This window comes from Echinops telfairi, unplaced genomic scaffold (genome assembly GCF_000313985.2).
Source record: "Echinops telfairi isolate 266 unplaced genomic scaffold, ASM31398v2 ScPeMD7_35;HRSCAF=133_1, whole genome shotgun sequence".
Lineage (NCBI taxonomy): Eukaryota > Metazoa > Chordata > Mammalia > Afrosoricida > Tenrecidae > Echinops > Echinops telfairi.
This window is the reverse complement of record NW_022103933.1, coordinates 592,163-609,832: the sequence shown is the minus strand read 5'-3', so window position 1 is coordinate 609,832 and position 17,670 is coordinate 592,163. Positions and strand designations below refer to the sequence as shown.

Genomic DNA, 17,670 nt, shown 5'->3' with positions numbered 1-17,670 from the left:
TTTATTTATTTTAGTAACAACACATGGTTAGTCTTTCTATCTCTGTGAAAAAGAATTTATTTTTGTTGTTGAGAATATACTCCACACCGATTCAACAACTTCTGGATGTATGATTCAGGGATATCAATTTCAGTCTTCAAGTTGTACAACCATTTTCACTCCGTATTTTCTGAACTGTTCTTCCCTATTACCACAAAAATCACTGCCCCCTACATTTCCTATGTACTTTTTCAAGTTGCTATTATAATTTGAGGGAACTCTGGTGGTGTACTGTTTACACATTGGGCTGTGACCTGAATGTTTGGCAGTTCAAAACCACCAGAAGCTCTGCAGGTGAAAGACTGGCTTTTTACTCCTGCAAACAGTTATAGTCTCAGAAACCCACAGGGATTGTTATCATTGACTTAACGGCAGAGAGTTTTTTAGTTTATTATAATTTGATCCCTTATAGATAGCTCTTTGAAAGTGCACACAGCATACATTCTTTACTAATTAAGCTAGAGGATTATTTGTTTAAAGAAGACATCAGATGACACTTTTAATTTAAGGCTTAAGGATCAATTCAGGGCAATTGTTTTGGGGGCTTATCTAGCCTCAATGGCTCCAGGAAGTCTGGAATCCATAAGAAATTTAAATTCTCTTTTGCAGTTTGCCCTTTGATCAGGAAGCAAGCTTGGCTTTTGTTATCCTCATCTTGAAAAGCCGCATTTTAAATCCAGGCAGTATGATTGAAAGCCCTTTCTCAATACTTATAGACACTACTTAAGTTACAATCAGTAAATACACTATTATCTATGTAAACTTACATTTATGCACATTTTCAATATCTGCGGGGTCCTGTAAAATCTTAGTTAGGCCTTCCAAAAGAAGGACTGCCTTATGATAGCGAAAAAACACATCTTCAGTCTGCTGAAACATCTCATCCAGGGCTGCAGATTGAACCTGGAACCGGTCACAAAAATAGGAGTTTCAACTTTTTTTTTTTTTTCAACTTTTTAAGGAAATCCTGGTCATGTAACAGTTAAATGCTTGGCTACTAACTTAAAGATTGGTGGTTCAAAGTTACCTAGAAGTTCCACAGGTAATCTACTTCTGTAGAGATTACAGTCAGGAAAACCCCAGTTATACTCTATCACATGGTGTCATTATGAGTCTGAATGGACTTGGCAGCATTCAACAACAATCAAACTATATAAAAGTTAAAGATTCTTCAGGTATGAAAGTGTCTCTTGACAAGTTATTCTGGGTTCAAATGTAGTCTGGGTTCAAATTCAGAAAAGAGATTCACAACTCATAAAACTTACAGTAGACCCTTTCTTCATTGACTTCTATAAAAAGTTTATTTTTAGCATACACTTTCATACTAGGATAACCAGGCATTTCAGTAAAGTAGATTTTGTTACAATAATAAAGTTAAATGACATTAAAAGCACTATTGTATTCTTTTCTAGCCAAAGAATTTTCTAGTTTAGTCATTCATTCTTCAAAAATATTTATTGAGTACCTACTAAGAAACAAGCCCACCAGTTGTCTATCAGTTTGTCATACTGTGGTGGTTTGTCTGTTGTTGTGATGCTGAAAGCTATGTCACTAGTATTTCAAATGCCAGTAGGGTCAACCAAAGTGCACAGTTTTCAGGGAAGCTTCCAGAATAAGGCGACAATGCAGAAGGACTTGGCTCCCAACTCCAGAGGAAGGAACCCCTGAAATCCATAAGCATAACTTCGAAACAGTGTCAGATACTGAAGGTCTAATGACTGGAAGCAGAACATTGTTGGAGATAGTGATGGAGAATGGGCCCTTCAGGTTAGAGGATACTTGAAATGTGACTGAGGAGGAGCTAATTTCTCAGAGGGGAGTTGACCAGGGTGACATGAGTCAGTTAAAGCCCGTGGGAGTGGAGCCTTCAGGATCTTCGTTTGCTGATGGGCACAACTCAAGGTAAGGAGAATCAGCTATAAAAGTTTGCTAATGATCAGAACTTGGAATGTGTGAAGTATTCATTTAGTAAATCGGAAGTCATTAAAAAGGAAATGAAGCACATTAAAAAAATGGAGCACATTTTTTTATCCTAGGCATTAATGGATTTAAATGGACTGGTATTGGCCATTTTGCATCAGAGAGTCATATGAATTACTATGCCAGGAATAACATGATCAAGAGGAATGCGGTAGCATTCACTGTCAAAGGTCATTGTAAACTTACTCATGAATTATATTATAATGCTGTATGTGATAGGATTATATCTATCTGCCTTCAAGGAAAGCCACTCAATACAAGTATCATTCAAATTTATGCGCCATCCAGAAAAGCTAGTGATAAAGAATTCTACTAATGTCTGGAGGGATATTAATTGAACATGCTATCAACGTGCACTGATTATTATTGGTGATTGGAATATTGATGTGGTAGTCACCTAATCTGGTGTCAATTTAAGGATTAAGAGTGTAGGGGCGGAGTCTAGGCTGTCAAACTGGAGATAGCTAATGAGACTTCTGTGTGGGCATGACCTTCTCCTGAGAATTCTGGGAAATGTGGTACTTCTTCCTTAGAGGTGGAAGACTCTCTGCTCACAATCTGGGAGACATAGCAACTGACAAGAAACATGGACCCACACTGATGCAGAGACCCCTGCCAGCACTCAGATATTTCCAGTGACACTGGATCCAAAGACTTTCTATCCATTGGCTGGTGATCATCCTGTGTTAGGTTTCACTGCATGTGTTTCATGAGTCTGAAGAGGACTTTATAGATTGGTATCGGACATATGGGTTAATATCAGGCTTATGGCCTTGGACTGACAGGGTTGAGATGTTTTCTCAATGTTCAATTGCTCTTGTATATAAACCCCTTTTTTATATACATATGTGTGTCCATGGATTTATTTCTCTAGTCTACCCAGACTATCATAGCTGACAATCATCCAACAGCAGTTGCAGCAGTGTATTAACATAGAGCTGCCAGTGGTTTAGGCTTGATTCAGAAGAAGATATGGAACAAGAATATCATTCCTGATGTCAGATGAATCTTGGCTCAAAGCAGAGAACACAAGAAAGATGTTTGAGTTTTATTAACTATGCCAAGGTATTTGATTACGTGGAACATAACAAACAAACTATAGATAACTTTCAGAAGAATGGGTATTCCAGATCACTTCATTATGCTTTATGCAGAACTTGTACTTGGATCAAAGAGGCAGTTTTGCAAACAGGACAAGGGAATAATGCATGGTTTAAAATCAGGAAAGTTGTGCAACAGGATTGTATCCTTTTCCCATACTTATTCAATCTGCATGCTAAGCAAAAAGTCAAAGAAGCTGACTTATATGAAGAAGAATGTGGCACCAGGAGTGGAGGATGACTTATTAACAACCTGTGATATGCAGATAACACAACCTTGCTTGCTGAAAGCAAGGAGGACTTGTATCAATGCATGATGAAGATTAAGGATTGCAGTCTTCAGTATGGATTACAACTCAATGTAAAGAAGACCAAAATCATCACAACTGGAGTAATAGGTAGCATCATGATAAATGGAGAAAAAGTTGAAGTTGTCATGTATTTTGCCTTGCTTGGATCCATAATCAATGCTCATAAAAGCAGCAGTCATGAGAGATCAGAAGGCAAGTTGCATTAGGTAAATCTTCTGCACAAGACCTCTTTAGAGTACTGAAGAGCAGGGTGTTACTTTGAGGATTAAGGTGAGCCTGGCCCAAGTCACAGTATCTTCAATGCCCTCACATGTACATGAAAGTTGGACATTGCATAAATATGGCCATTATTATTTTCTTCTTGCCCTTGTTTTTTATTGTTTCTGTTGTTTTTCCCAGTTTGTGAAGTAAAGAAGTAGTGGATGCATAGATTACAATAACTGATGCAATGGTTTATCAGGGACATGGTGGGCTAGGGGCATCCACAGGGATCAGGAGGGTGAGGGGATTTGGGGAGCAAACAATGACATGGGAGAGGGGAAGAAGCATTAGAATTGATTGTGATGATGTATATACAACTTTTTTAAAAAGGGTCTTAACTATGGAAGTGTATAATATGTGAATTTTATAACAAGAAAATTACAACCAAAAAAGAAACCAAAGTTGACCAATGGTTACCATGGAATAAGGAGGAAACGTTTGTGCTTAGAGGATATTGAGTCTATTATTTTAGTGATGATAGAATAATTTGAAAAAATAATTGATAATTTGAATTGTGGTACTGGGGAAGAGTATTAAAAGTACCATGATGGTCTTTGGAGGACGGCGAGAGGGCTCCTTAGAGGCAAGGATGAGGAGACTTCATCTTACATACTTTCGACATGCTAAGAGAGACCAGGCCCTGTATGAGGACATCATGTCTGGTAAGGTACAGGGACAGGGAAAAGGATGAAAGCTTTTAAGGAGAAGGATTGACATAGTGGCTGCAACAATGGGCTTAAACATAGGAACAATTATAAGGATGGTGCAGGGCAGGGCAATATTTTGTTCAGTCATGCATAAGGTCATTATATGGTTTGGAACTGACTTGATGGCACTTAACAAGTGACTCACTGTGCATAGAGTTAATGGAACTCAATCTGGAAGAAGATATGGGTACCCAAAATATGACAATCCAATTCCATGGGAGATATGGTCCTACAATAGCAGATGGTACAGAATACATGGGGGGGTGGGACATTTAATCCATACAATGGGAGGGACATCTAATCTATACTATGGAGGAGAAGATCTGAGGAAACTTCCAGGAGGATGCTCATATTGAATCACACAGGAAAATTAGGAGCTAGATAGGCAAAGGGTAGATAGGATAGGAGCTTTCCATCAAGGGATAATCATATTATTCCAAGGGTTAGAAGTATCTTTGCCAGGTTATGAGGATTCCCAGGGTTAGCAGTATTTTTCCCAATAGCATTCTCTTTCACTTTTTCTCTTTAATTGTTAAGTGCTAGAACATCAGTAACTTAGTTATTAATATATCTATCTCTTTCAAAAATTAATCTAAAGCAACTTATGATTCAGTAAATAACATGGATACAGAATATCAGAGGCATAAAAAGGAAGGAGAATAATTAGACGTAAGTGCTAATAATAACAGTTTTTGAAAACACCTAGGGCAAAGGGGGGGGCGGCTAATTAAAGTTACAATATGGCTCTTATTGTCAGGAAGGAAGAAAATATTTTAATTGGTTTAAGACATTTTCTCAGGCACAAAAATTTTCTAAAAATAATTGCTTAGCACAGTCTTAATTGTTTGAGTAATATAATACACATCATGAATGTTAATAATATTACTATTTTGAAGAGGGTTGTATTGGTTTCTTTGTTCCTTGTCATTTTCTATGTTGAGATTGTTTTGTTTCTGAATTTTGTCTTTTCTGTGCTGTTTCACTATTTATTAGGTCTTTGTTCCCTTCCAAGATTTATCAATTTTAAAGTTAATTTGCTATTTATGACTTTCTTCCCAAGTTTAAAGCAGCCTAGTTTCTCTTTTGTATCTACTGCCGAGCACATGAATGTGAACTTGAAATCCCGCTGAGGAACAGCCAGTCATGAGGCACTGGGTATAGTTCAGTCCCCCTGAGACAGCTGGCGTCCCATGCTGTCAGTGTCCAGCTTACTTAGATTTGTTTTTCTCCAGAGATTCACAGCTTGAGGCTTTTCCTCCAAATCTGCCTTCTTCACCTTTTTTTGAAGAGGGAATGGCGCTACACGTTTCTATCTTTACCAGAAGTCTAAGGCGTATCATTTTAGTCAACCATTTATATTCTAAAATTATTTTCATGTGATTTATTATAATGACACTCAAAAGAGACTAATGGTGTAACCTAACAATACACTATAAAATAGATAATCTTGGGAGGAATCTTATGTTAACAACTACAAATAAGATTAGCTAATGACTTTTCCCCCACTTTCTTCTTTAACAGTCTTGGTTTTTATCTATACTTCAAAGCAATTTTTCCTTCAATAGACTCAGCAAATAAACTATTTCTGACACACAGTAACTGTATACGACAGGTAGAACTGTCTCATACAGTTCCTATTAAAATCAGATGATTGGAAAAGTCCACTTTATTTTTAATCTATTCTTAACTAAGCTCAGTAAGCGGAATATAGGCATACAGATTTTATAGATCAGTTAACAAAGGAGTATTTTCTCTAATAGCTTTTTTTAGGGCAAAATTTCCAAAATAGTAGAAAGTGTAGAAAAGATACACCAAATGCTTTTAGAAGCAAATTATATAAAGATTAGACCCTGTCTAAAGCTGTAAATTTTAAGATGAATTATCATATTTCACCAGGGCATAACTTCAAGCGGAATAAATGTGAAACAATTCATAAGATAATAAGCACTATAAAAATCATCAATCTTAAAGGGGTTACCATTTCCACAGCACAATTATAGATGAGTTTCTCTGCAGTTACACTGTTGATTTCATCAATAAATCTCTGCTTGTCAGAGAAGAAGCGACTCAGCTTTTCTGTAAGTTTCTTGCTCATAGTGATGCAAAATTTATATCGTTCATTCAGATTTTTGACAACTGAAAAAAAGGGAAAAGATAGGCGTTAAAATTTTGTTTTATTTGGAAATAAAAACAAAAGTGACATGTACTATTCCTAATGATATGAGGAAAGCGACACTAAATTAATTAGGGGAGGGAGGTGAGAATGGAAATCAGAATTTTCATATGCATTTTTTTCCGTTAAGAAAATCTGAAACTAAAGCACTACCGACCTTCTTTTACCAATTAAATGGGAAAATATACAAAAAAATCTATCATCTTTCCTTTCTGACTAAAAGTACTTAGTAACACAATGATTTCCTATCCAAAGTTACTTCTTTGTCATAATGAGAATAGGATATTTCTGGAGTTACCCTGTCACACTCAACCATACCTTGTTTTACAGTTGTGGATGGGCTCAGCTGCCCAGACTTGATCTGCGCTTTGGCGAGATGTAGGGAAGCTGCTAGCAGCTGTGCTGCTTTCATATACAGTATCAGTTGTTCCACCCGTCTGCATCAAGAGTAAGAAAATCATCTTGTGAACCAACATGTCAGAATAGGCTCGCCTACATAGCATGTTACCATTAAAATAGCCTTTCTAAGGGAGTATACCATTCCATGAAGGGAGGCTAGGGATGAAAAGGGTGTGTGCACAATACCCTTGGTATGGTGAGTTAACATAACTTGATGTGGCTCTTCTATCCACAGTCTTGGTAACTTCCACCAAATGACTAGGAGGAAGCTGCAAATAAGGGGTTGAAGACTCCAGTGTGAGAACTGGTCAGTTTTGCCACCTTGCTGTAAGCGTAACAGAAAACCCCACAATCAGCAAGAAAGAATAACCCGGAGTAAAGTGTATCTGAGATCACTGAAACAACAACAACAACAACAACAAAGAACCAGCACCAACACCATGAGGAACAGTAACAGGCATACTGCCCCCAAAATAAGTACAGCTGAGTGCAGAAGGTTGGGTTGCAGAGTAGGGTGCCCGTAGGGCAACTATCAGTGTTAAAGGAGTTTTTTCCTGCGCAGGGCAAGGGCCAAGGGACAACGGGGCTGATAGGCTGAGCATCAGAGAGAGGAGACATACCCTGCCAGCATGGCTGAGAAGAGGCAATGTGGACAAAAAAAACTATACCCTTAGCATGTTGTAACCTGTAAGCTTCCCCCGAACCCCTCCAAAAAAAATCCTTGAATTCTGAATACTGTTTGTGTGGCCTCTACAATGGATTATAAACTCAGCAGAGAAACAGAGTGCTCATAGGAGAGGCTATTGGTATCAGAATAAGGTAAAGAAGGTTGGATAGTGGAGGTACATCTGAAAATTACCTCATAGGAATTATTCTTGGGGAAATATGGAGTTGGAGTCTCCTTCTCTCTTTTGTAGCCAAACAAGGTCAAATGTGGTTTCCATACCACTTCCCCATTCAGATAAAAATCATGTAACTCTATCAAAAATCTTTAACTTTATTCATTTACAGGGAAAGGTAACACTAAGATTGCATAAATCTCCAAGTTGTAGCTCATAATAATAAAATATAGTATAATTTAGTGATATCTAACTTAATATAATTTAGACACTCCCCTGGATCTGAATCTTAATCTTTTAATGTGAAGTTTACAGAAAGCATGAAGAATTTGAAAATGAAAAACAAATGAGGAATATACCCCCAATCTTTGCTGAATTGGCTGATCTGGCCCACAACCACATTTTCTTGAATTTCGTATAAGGAGACAGCAGATGTACACAGCTCTGGATTTCCTCCCCGCAATGCTGTGAGATCCAGGACACACTCAGTAAACACCAACATGAGATTCAGATGGCGTAAGGCGTCTGTGTGTTCTTGCTGCAGCAAAGTAAATTTTTCTTAGAAATCTTCAGAATAAGTACATACACATTCTGTAAATAAATCATAGTCCCTACAATTGTACTTAAATATATAGGTCTGTGCACCAGAATGATTGAAGACTCTTCAGATTTTTAAAATATCAAAAGACTAAGAAAATAAGCAAATTAAATCAAATGTGGGTATGTTGCTTTGCTATCAGATTATTGTAAACTTGATTATGATGGATGGGCTACAGTATATTTTTCGGTTGTTCAATAAAAGAAAATTTCTCTCTGGCTTATTTTAATATTGCTGGTAGTCTTTTGTTCCTTCCTCTATATTTTTATTCTTACTTTAAAATATTTATTTGCTTTACACAATTGATGTGTGTATGGATTGCGATAACAGTTGTATGAGCCCCTAATAAAATGTTTAAAAAAAGAAAAAAAGAAACTGATAGAGGTAGCAATTGTACAATACCGCTTGATGTAATTGAACTATGGAATGACATGATCTCTGTATTAATTCCCAATAAAATGGTTTTGAAAAAAAAAAGATAAATAATAATAATGATGATGGGCTACAACCCATTGGATAAATAGAAATCCTTGAGTCCATGCTGACAGAGAGACAGGCAAAGAAAGGAACAGAGAAGTTTTTCATTACTATTCAATAAAAACTTACAAAACTAAAAAAAAAAAAGATTTCTTTGTTTCTGATAGGTTTCCTGGTTTATGAAACACAGGTTTGGATGCATAGAGGCAATAACTGATGCAATGGTTTATCAGGGATATGGGGATTAATGGGAATTGGGGAGCAAATAGTGAATGTTGCAGGGTGGAGGGTGAACTAGATTTGTGATGTTGTATGTATAATTCTTTTTAAAAGTGACAACTATGAGAGTGTATGATATGTGAATTTTATAACGCTAAAACTATTGGGTAATAACGGAAAAAAAAACCCAATGTGGTGTCTGTATATGTTTGTGATATGTATCAGAGCATCACAAAGGTTAGCTGGAAAGGAAAAAAAATACTATATGATTAAATCAACATGCATAAGATAAAAACCTGACAAAATAGGTATCAATATTAGATAATTCAGTGAATTCTACAGATGTCTTACAAATTCAGAGATGCCTTATTTTAATTGCTTAAGTTCTTTCAATTAATCAGATGATTAGAACCAACAGCAAAGCTCTAAGATATTGTATGACCTCTTCAGGTATTGAGGGGGTAATCTAGATATATCAGCATTCAGAGATATGCCACTTAAAATCAATATTTTAAAATGTTTTCAGATTTGCACTTTAGTTATGTGTACTTTGAAATAAAAAGACTAAAAAATTCTCATCTTTTTTATGTTAAAAGGGATTTTGGTCATTTTTCTAGAGCCTTTCTGCTCTATGACAGAATTTTAGAGTCTTATGTGGCAATACAATGGATCACATGTAACAAGTTGATATGCCTAATTTGGTAGGGGAAAAAAATTGGATTGATTTTCTAATCTCAACCCATATTACACATATTTTGAAAATGTGTACTATCATTAAAATCAGCAGAAAATCACCACTGAACTCTTACGTGCAATATTTTATATGGAATATTTTAATTACATTCAGATAAAATAAGAATTTTACTACATGAAATGAAAACTTGCTCCTTATTAATCTGAAGAATTTACCATTTTAACTTAAACTCAAGTTGAATTAGCATGGTATCTAGAGATTCAGGATATATTAGTTTACTGAAGGTTACAGAATCAAAATATGATTTGTCACAGTGTTTGAAATCATAAAATTAATTCTGTTCTGAATCTATATCTTTCCCTATAAAACTGGCCTGAAAGAATGACTGTCCTGCTGTAAATACAGGAGGATCAGTGGGCTAAGAAGCTAAAAACTAGTTTTAAATGTACTACTTATTTTTAACAGTTTTACTGGTATATAATTAACATATCATATAATTAAATAGTTCAACCATTTTAAGACGAGTAGCACAATCATCACCACAACCTATTTTGGAAGGTATACTATTTTTATCTTATGATAAAAGCAAGATGTAGGAATAAACATTTATTGGTTTACGACAAAGATTTTTTCCAAATATCTTGCTGTTAAACACTGTCCTGGAAATGAGGCAAAAAAACAAAGTAACTGGCATCCAAAGAGGAAAGGGAAAAGTAATGTAATTTCTATTCATTGATGACATAATCCTAACTATAAGTAGTTCCAAAGAATCCATAAGAAAGCTATTAAAACTAATAAATCCAATAAGGCTGCAGGATTGGAGAAAAACAAGCAAATCAGTTGTGTTTCTATACACAGTAATAAATAAACTGAGAGGCAATGAAGCAAGTCATGTATAATAGAATCCGAAAGGATAAAATATCTAGGAATAAATTTAAGCAAGGAGTGAAAAAGACTGTTGCAAATAGTGAAAGAAATTAAAGAAGACCAAACAAAACAGAAAGACATGCTGTACTTAGAAATCATGATTTATTATTTGTAGATGTCAATAATCTGCAAAGCAATTTAGAGATTCAATGTAATCTGTATCAAAATCTCAATCATCCTTTGTTTACAGAAATGGAAAAGCTGATCCTTAAGTTCACAGAAATTACATGGGGTCCCAAAGAATCTAAACAATCTGAAGAAAAAAAGGAAAGTAGAACTCATACTTTGCAACTTCAAAACAAATTATCAATCAAACTAAATGAACTGTCACCACTTAATTCAAATTCATGGTGACCCAGTGTGTCACAATAGGAATGTATGGTGAACCACTTGGTCTTTCTTCTGAGGTACTTCTATGTGGACTCAAAGAATCAACTTTTTGGTTAGCAGCTGTATATTAACTATTTGCACCAATCAGGGACTCAAAACACACTTTAAAATAACACTAATGTAAATAGTAAGGAGTCCTGGTGGTGCTGTCAAGGAAGTGTTGAGCCATTAACCACAAAATAGACTGTTCAAACCCATCAGTTGCTCCACGAGAGAAAGAAGAGGCTATCTAATTCTGTAAAGATTTATAGTATGGTTGTGATAAAGACAAATTTATAGATCACTGAACAGAATTGAAAGAAATAAGGCCATAAAAATATATGACTAACAGATGTTGAGAAGGGTGTTAAGTCCACTATGGCACAGGAGGAAGTAGTCTCTTCTATAAATAGTCCTGTGATAACTAAATCTCTACAGGTAAAACAATGAAGCCCAACCAACACCCAATACCACATATAACAACTAGGAAAAAATAATGAATGACCTAAATTTAAGAGCTAAAACCAAAAAACTCTCAGAAGAAAACATAGGAATAAATCTTCCAAAATATTGTTTTGGGCAATGGAATTTTATGAGGCACCAAAACTATGGGCAAAAAAAGAATATAGATAAATTGAATTTTGTCAAAATTAAAAACTTCTGTACATCAAAGGGAATAACCAAGAAGTTAAAAAGGCAATCTACAGAATGACAGTAAATATTTGGAAGCCATATATCTGATAAGAATTTGGTACTCAAACTATATAAAGAACTTCTATAACTCTACAAATCTGTCTTAGGCAGAATGCTTAGAAGCAAAGATGGAAATACTTGGAGCATATTCCTAGAGACAGATCTCTTGCTTGGTAAAGCAGAGAATCAATGGGGAAAAATGGCCACCCGATAGGACTCACCCTTTTGGAGCTCCTGCTGCCAGACCAGAAAATTGGGAGGTAAGGTGAAGGAAGCGGGGAGGTGGAGTCCAGAAATTAGAACTAGGGTACTAAGGTCTCTCCTGAACCCCATTTTTGAGTGTGATTTCCACTCACAAAGCAAACCAAGAATGCTTTAAACTGCTCTAGCTTTTAGCCCTCAGGCACCCACCTCCGCCCTTTGCCGGGAGCAGCGATTTCTCCAGTCTGACGCCTTAAAAGGGACAGGATTCCAGACATGAGGAGAACCCCACGCTGGAGCTCTCTGCGCTGTTGAGCTCACAGCCTGGGGAGTGTCAGTGGCAGGTAGCCGTAATTTAGAGTAGAAGAAAACAGAGTTTTACCTCAGGTAGATTGCAGTGTGGGAGAAAACAGGCAGATCGTCGGAATCCAGGGAGCGAAATTAGTTTCAATTGGCGGAGAAGGAAACAACCTCCCTGATAAGCTGGCTCTCCCCCTCTGGGGACCAGCCTGACAGCTCCCAAATCTGGTGGCTCAGCTCCAAGGAGCACATGGGGGGGGGGGGATCCCTTAACATAAATCAGCATAAGAAGGAACCTAGCTAAGGAATGCCAGAACTCAGCTACAGGGCCTAGGGACTTTTTGCATAAAAAAGACCTGCTGTAGCAAGCATCAGTTTCAAACAGCAGGAGCTGCAGACTAGAGACTGTGGGAGACAAGTCAATTTGATTTTAGTCTAGCTGGGCAGGGGATAAAAAAAAACAACTCTGATCTAGTAGGACATAAGCAGCCTAGATAGGACAACAGGCCCAGCTTCCCTTTCAGTGAATCTAGGGCCCTGGGGCCCTAGACCAGGCTGTGGGAACACCCCGCCCCCCACCCCTGCACATCACAAGGCAGGCATACCAGTAAACTCGAAGTTCAACGGATGCCTGGTCACGGGTGCGATCTTGCCTTTGAAAGTAATCCCACACAGCATCTGTGGAACCCTACATAAAGTGGGTACACTACCCCGCTACCTAGAGGAAGAGTTGGAACTCCTCCAGCCTCACGGACAGGTGATCAAGTCTGTTATCACCTTACCTACTACTCTATTTCTTCCCTCTTCATTAACTAGCATTTCTATCTTTCCCACTGCAGTCAGTCTCAAAGAGCGCAGGTTTGTGTTGGGGTTCTTTTTTCTCACTTTCTTCTTTTCCCCTCTTTTTCCTCTTCTCTCCCATGCTCTCCTATCATACGCCACTACTGGCTTCCAGATCACTACCTTCCACTTAGGGCAAATCAACCCAAATAGCAAGAGGAACTCCAGCCTGCCCTCCGTGGGAGAGCTGAACACTATACAAGGCAGCTGGGACAAACATCTACGCCGCACTGCACTGCTGAGGAAACCTCTGTCAGACCTCTAAGCGAGCTTGTCAACTAGGGCAACTCTTCCCAGCACCACTGGGTGCCTGCATTAAAAGGGCACACCAACCTGCCATTGTGAGGCAGGGTCTAAACCCCTTTGGCCCCAAATACAAGCAATTAGGGATCAGCTATCTCTTTATTTCCTCCTTCTCGCTCTCCTTTCTTTTTACCATCACAGCCAATCTTAGTGAACACAGTTGGGTTTTTTCTCCTCCCTTCTCTTTTTTCTTTTTCTCTTTCTTTCTTTGTTCTCTTCGCTTCTCTCTCTTCTTGTATGATTCTCTCTTCTCCCTCTCATTCCCTTCACATGCCACTGCTGGTTCCCAGACCCCTACACTCTACCTAGGGCAACCCTGTCCTCTCAGGGGGCAGCCTGACCCCTAAGACAGTGCTCCACACAGGACGAGCCAGTGCTACATACAGCACAGCACAGCACAGGGTCAGCTATTTATTTATCCATTTTTTCAGTTCTGTCTCCCTCTCCTTTTTCTTCTTTCTTTACTTTATTTATATTCTTCTTTTCTCCTCTTGTAACTCTTCTCTCTTTCCTACCACAGCCTCAGCAGATTCAGTTCTCCTTTTTTGTTGTTTTCTTTCTTTATTTTTTTACTGTTTTCACTTTTGTTTTACTCTGTGAATTCTAGCTGAGTGAATGTGAGTGGCTTTCAGTTTGCTAGACATTGTTGCTCCAGTCTGTGTCTCCCTCTTTCTCTCTTTTTCCTCTCTTTTCACTCTATTTCCTGTCACAAGCCACTAGCGGCCTCCAGGCCACTCCTCTCTGCCTAGGGCAACACTGAAGGACCAACTACGGGAGCTCCCACCCAAATTTATAGGTTTGGCAAGCAGCTGGGGAATTCACGCTGGTCCTCTTCCACACACCAAGCAGCAGGGGGTTCTCCCCTACAAAAAGTGGGGGGATTCCCAGCCTAAATCCAGAGTCCCTACAAGTGACTGGGGGAAACACCTGACACCACTGGTGGGGCTCCATGCTACTGCGTGAACATCCACCAAATCTCCAAGGTTATCTCTCTGTCTACAATATTCCCCCTGCCAGCTACAGAGCTCTACACCAAGTGGGTATACCTACACACCCTCCTCAGCACTCGAGTCACAGAGGAAAACACCACAGGCCAGCCAAGGTGCTCCAATAACAGTGACGGCTACTTAAGAGATCGGCCAGGGAAGCAATGCCTTCGTGGGTCCACAACAACTGGACCAGTGTCACATGAGAGGAATATCCAACACACATTCCAAGTAACGGAATACTGGATGGCCAGGACAAGAGTGAAACCACAGGAAGATACAGCGATAGCGTGACCCCTCAGTACAGCTACCGGCAGGTAGGTCATAGAAGGACTCATATGAATCCTCCAAGAGAGAGCGCAGGGCTCTTTGACTCAGGAAGATGGCTCCAGGCATCTCTAAAACCATGTAAACAGCAACCAGTTCTAACAGCTTCAAGGAAAAAACCAGGAGAAACAGAAGACAATATTGGAAGAAGTCATGAACCTAACAATGGACATAGAAGAAGCAGATATTGACCTGCCACAAAAAGAAAATTTCAAAATGCTGCTTGAAGTCATAAAGAATATGAGGGAAGCAATGCAGAAAAAAGATGAGATGATAGAGGAGATAAAGGGCAATGGACCAAAGGGAAATACAAGAGTTAAGGGATGAAATAACAATCTAGTGAAAAATTGACAGATCTTGCCAATAGGCTTGAGGAGGCAGAGAATCACATCAGTGACCTAGAGGATAACCAAGCAGACCTCAGCAAACGGGAAAAGCAGTCAAAGAAGACAATTAAATTAGCTGAAGAAAACTTGAGAGCCATGTCTGGTGCTATGAAAAGAAACAAAATATTAGAATAATTACCTACCGGAACAAGACACAACAAAGAACAAGACACGCAGCAAAAATAACAAGGGAATTCTTAGAGGAAATATTCCCCAGCTTAATAAATGAAAATCAGGCAACCATTCAAGAGGCTGAAAGCACACCAGCCAGACTGAATCCCAAGAAGAAGTCACCAACACACATAATTGTCAAATTGTCCAACTTTGAGGAAAAGGAGATGATCATAAAAGCAGCTAGGGAAAAGCAAACAGTCATGTATAAAGGAACCGAAATAAGAGTATGTTCAGCCCTATCAGCGGAAACAATGAAGAAGAGAAGGGAATGGAGTAACATATTCCAAAAATTGAAGGAAAACAACGCAAACCCAAGAATACTCTACCCAGCCAAATTATCTATTAAGATAGATGGAGAAGTAAGAGTCTTCCCAGACAAGGGCAACCTCAAAGAATACATAAAAAGAAACCCAGCCCTACAAAAGATCCTTGCTGATCCAGTATGGGCAGAAGATGAACACTCACCGAGGGCAAATAAGAGAGCATCACATAGAACAACTCCACCCATAGGGCAACAAAGAGGAAACGGCCCCCAGGATAGCATCAGCTCAATAGTGGAAAGAAGGCAAACATAAACCACACACACAATGCAAGTGGATAAGATAGGTAGGTAGGAAAATACCTAACACAAAAGGTACAAGATGACCTCACAGAGTCCACAGGTGGATATAATAGCACTGAATATCAATGGCCTGAACTCAGGCATTAAAAGGCAGAGGCTAACAGACTGGCTGAGGAAACAACCCATTGATCTGCTGCTTCCAGGAGACTCATCTCAAGCTTGCAGACAAAAACAGGTTGAGAATTAAAGGCTGGAGAAAATTATACCAACCAAATGGTAATGCAAAAAAAAAGCAGGGGTAGAGATTTTAATATCTGACCTAATTGACCTCAAGATACAGGCTATAACAAGAGACAAGGAGGGGCACTATATAATGCTCAAGAGACCAATAGACCAAGAACCAGTGAGCATAATAAACATATATGTACCTAATGAGAGACTAGCGAAATTCATGAATCAAACACTCCAAAAGATGAAAAAAAGAGATCACAAGCTCAACAATTATAGCTGGTGACTTTAATACACCACTCTAAAAAAGACAGATCATTGGGAAAGAAACTCAAAAAGGAGGCTAGAGATCTAAATAGCACACTTGGATGACTTGACTTGATATTTTCAGAGTGTTCCACCCACATGCAAAAAAATTCACATTCTTTTCCAGTCCACATCGCACATACTCGAAAACAGACCACGACCTGGGACACAAGTCAAACGAGTAAATTCAAGCACATAGAGGTTATACAGACATTAGTCTGCTGAGGGAAGTTTATATATATATATATATAAATATAAAGAAAGAACAGAAAGGTAAATGCAAAAGGGGCACAGGGAAAAAGCTACTGTATACAAACACTCCAGGGGTAAGGTCCAAGTAGTATGGCAGGTACCAGACCAAATCCAGGGGTACATAGGGTAGCCAACTACAAAGGGAGGGGAAAGGAAAAAAAAAGGATATGTGACGGGGGAATAGGTCACTGACCCACCCAAGGGGAGGGTATTGTTTGTGTCTCCACAGGGAAAGAGGGACCAGATTTAAAGCCAGTGTCAGACGAATGCAGCTTGCTGGCAAGGAGTGAGGAGCCAGTGGAGGGGCCTGAGGGCTAGGCCCCCATATCAGCTACGTGGACAACTGCCCTTTCCCCGAGAAGAATTTATTTGAGGGGACGGCACTGAAGCTGCAGCTAGGGGCATGTCTGATCAGAGCAAATGGGAGTAAATGAAGGGGGAGGAAGAGAGAGTGGAGCACATCCTGACCCACAGGCCTGGAGGATGACATCCCGGCTCTGAACAGCCAATGGACAGAGTGGACAATATGGCTGATCCCACCATGAGACATGCTGTCCCTTGATGGCCCCGGGCTCTAAGGGGGGCAACACTGGACACTCAGTGTTGGGACTTGCCCAGGCTGACCCTGAGACCTGAGGAAAACGACTAAAAGCATGCGGCAGAGCAACTATGGGAGCAGAGTGAGGAGCCCCTGAAGGAGTACAAAGGACAGATTCTGGGGCCAGAGCATGGTACCCCATCAGACCTGACTGAAGGGTGCGCCTAGAGATAACAAATTAGATCTTGATCTATTTACAGGTTTTTCTTTCTGTTTTAAATTTTTTCTTTTATTTAATTTATTCTTCTGTGGGTAACTGGTTTCCTTTTTTGTTGCCATCACTGTGTTCTCACTGATCACCTATCTTGCTATGGCTTGATTTTTGATGCATATTATTATCTCTACAGATCTATCTAGATAAGACAGACTGGATGAATAGTCTGGAGGAGAAAACAACGGGACCAATGGTTCCGGGGGGACA

At 39.0% G+C, this 17,670-nt stretch overlaps 1 protein-coding gene across 1 annotated transcript in view; it reads right to left on the bottom strand.

The window, feature by feature from the left end:
- ULK2 (unc-51 like autophagy activating kinase 2) overlaps positions 1 to 17,670 on the bottom strand; it is a 197,366-nt gene that overhangs the window by 2,004 nt on the left and 177,692 nt on the right. Inside the window, exons 23-26 of the mRNA XM_045290282.1 lie at positions 8,169 to 8,347; positions 6,890 to 7,008; positions 6,377 to 6,534; positions 807 to 942 (exon numbers count right to left, since the gene is read on the bottom strand). Coding sequence (XP_045146217.1) covers positions 807 to 942; positions 6,377 to 6,534; positions 6,890 to 7,008; positions 8,169 to 8,347 — 592 coding nt within the window. The remainder of the gene's footprint in view (positions 1 to 806; positions 943 to 6,376; positions 6,535 to 6,889; positions 7,009 to 8,168; positions 8,348 to 17,670) is intronic.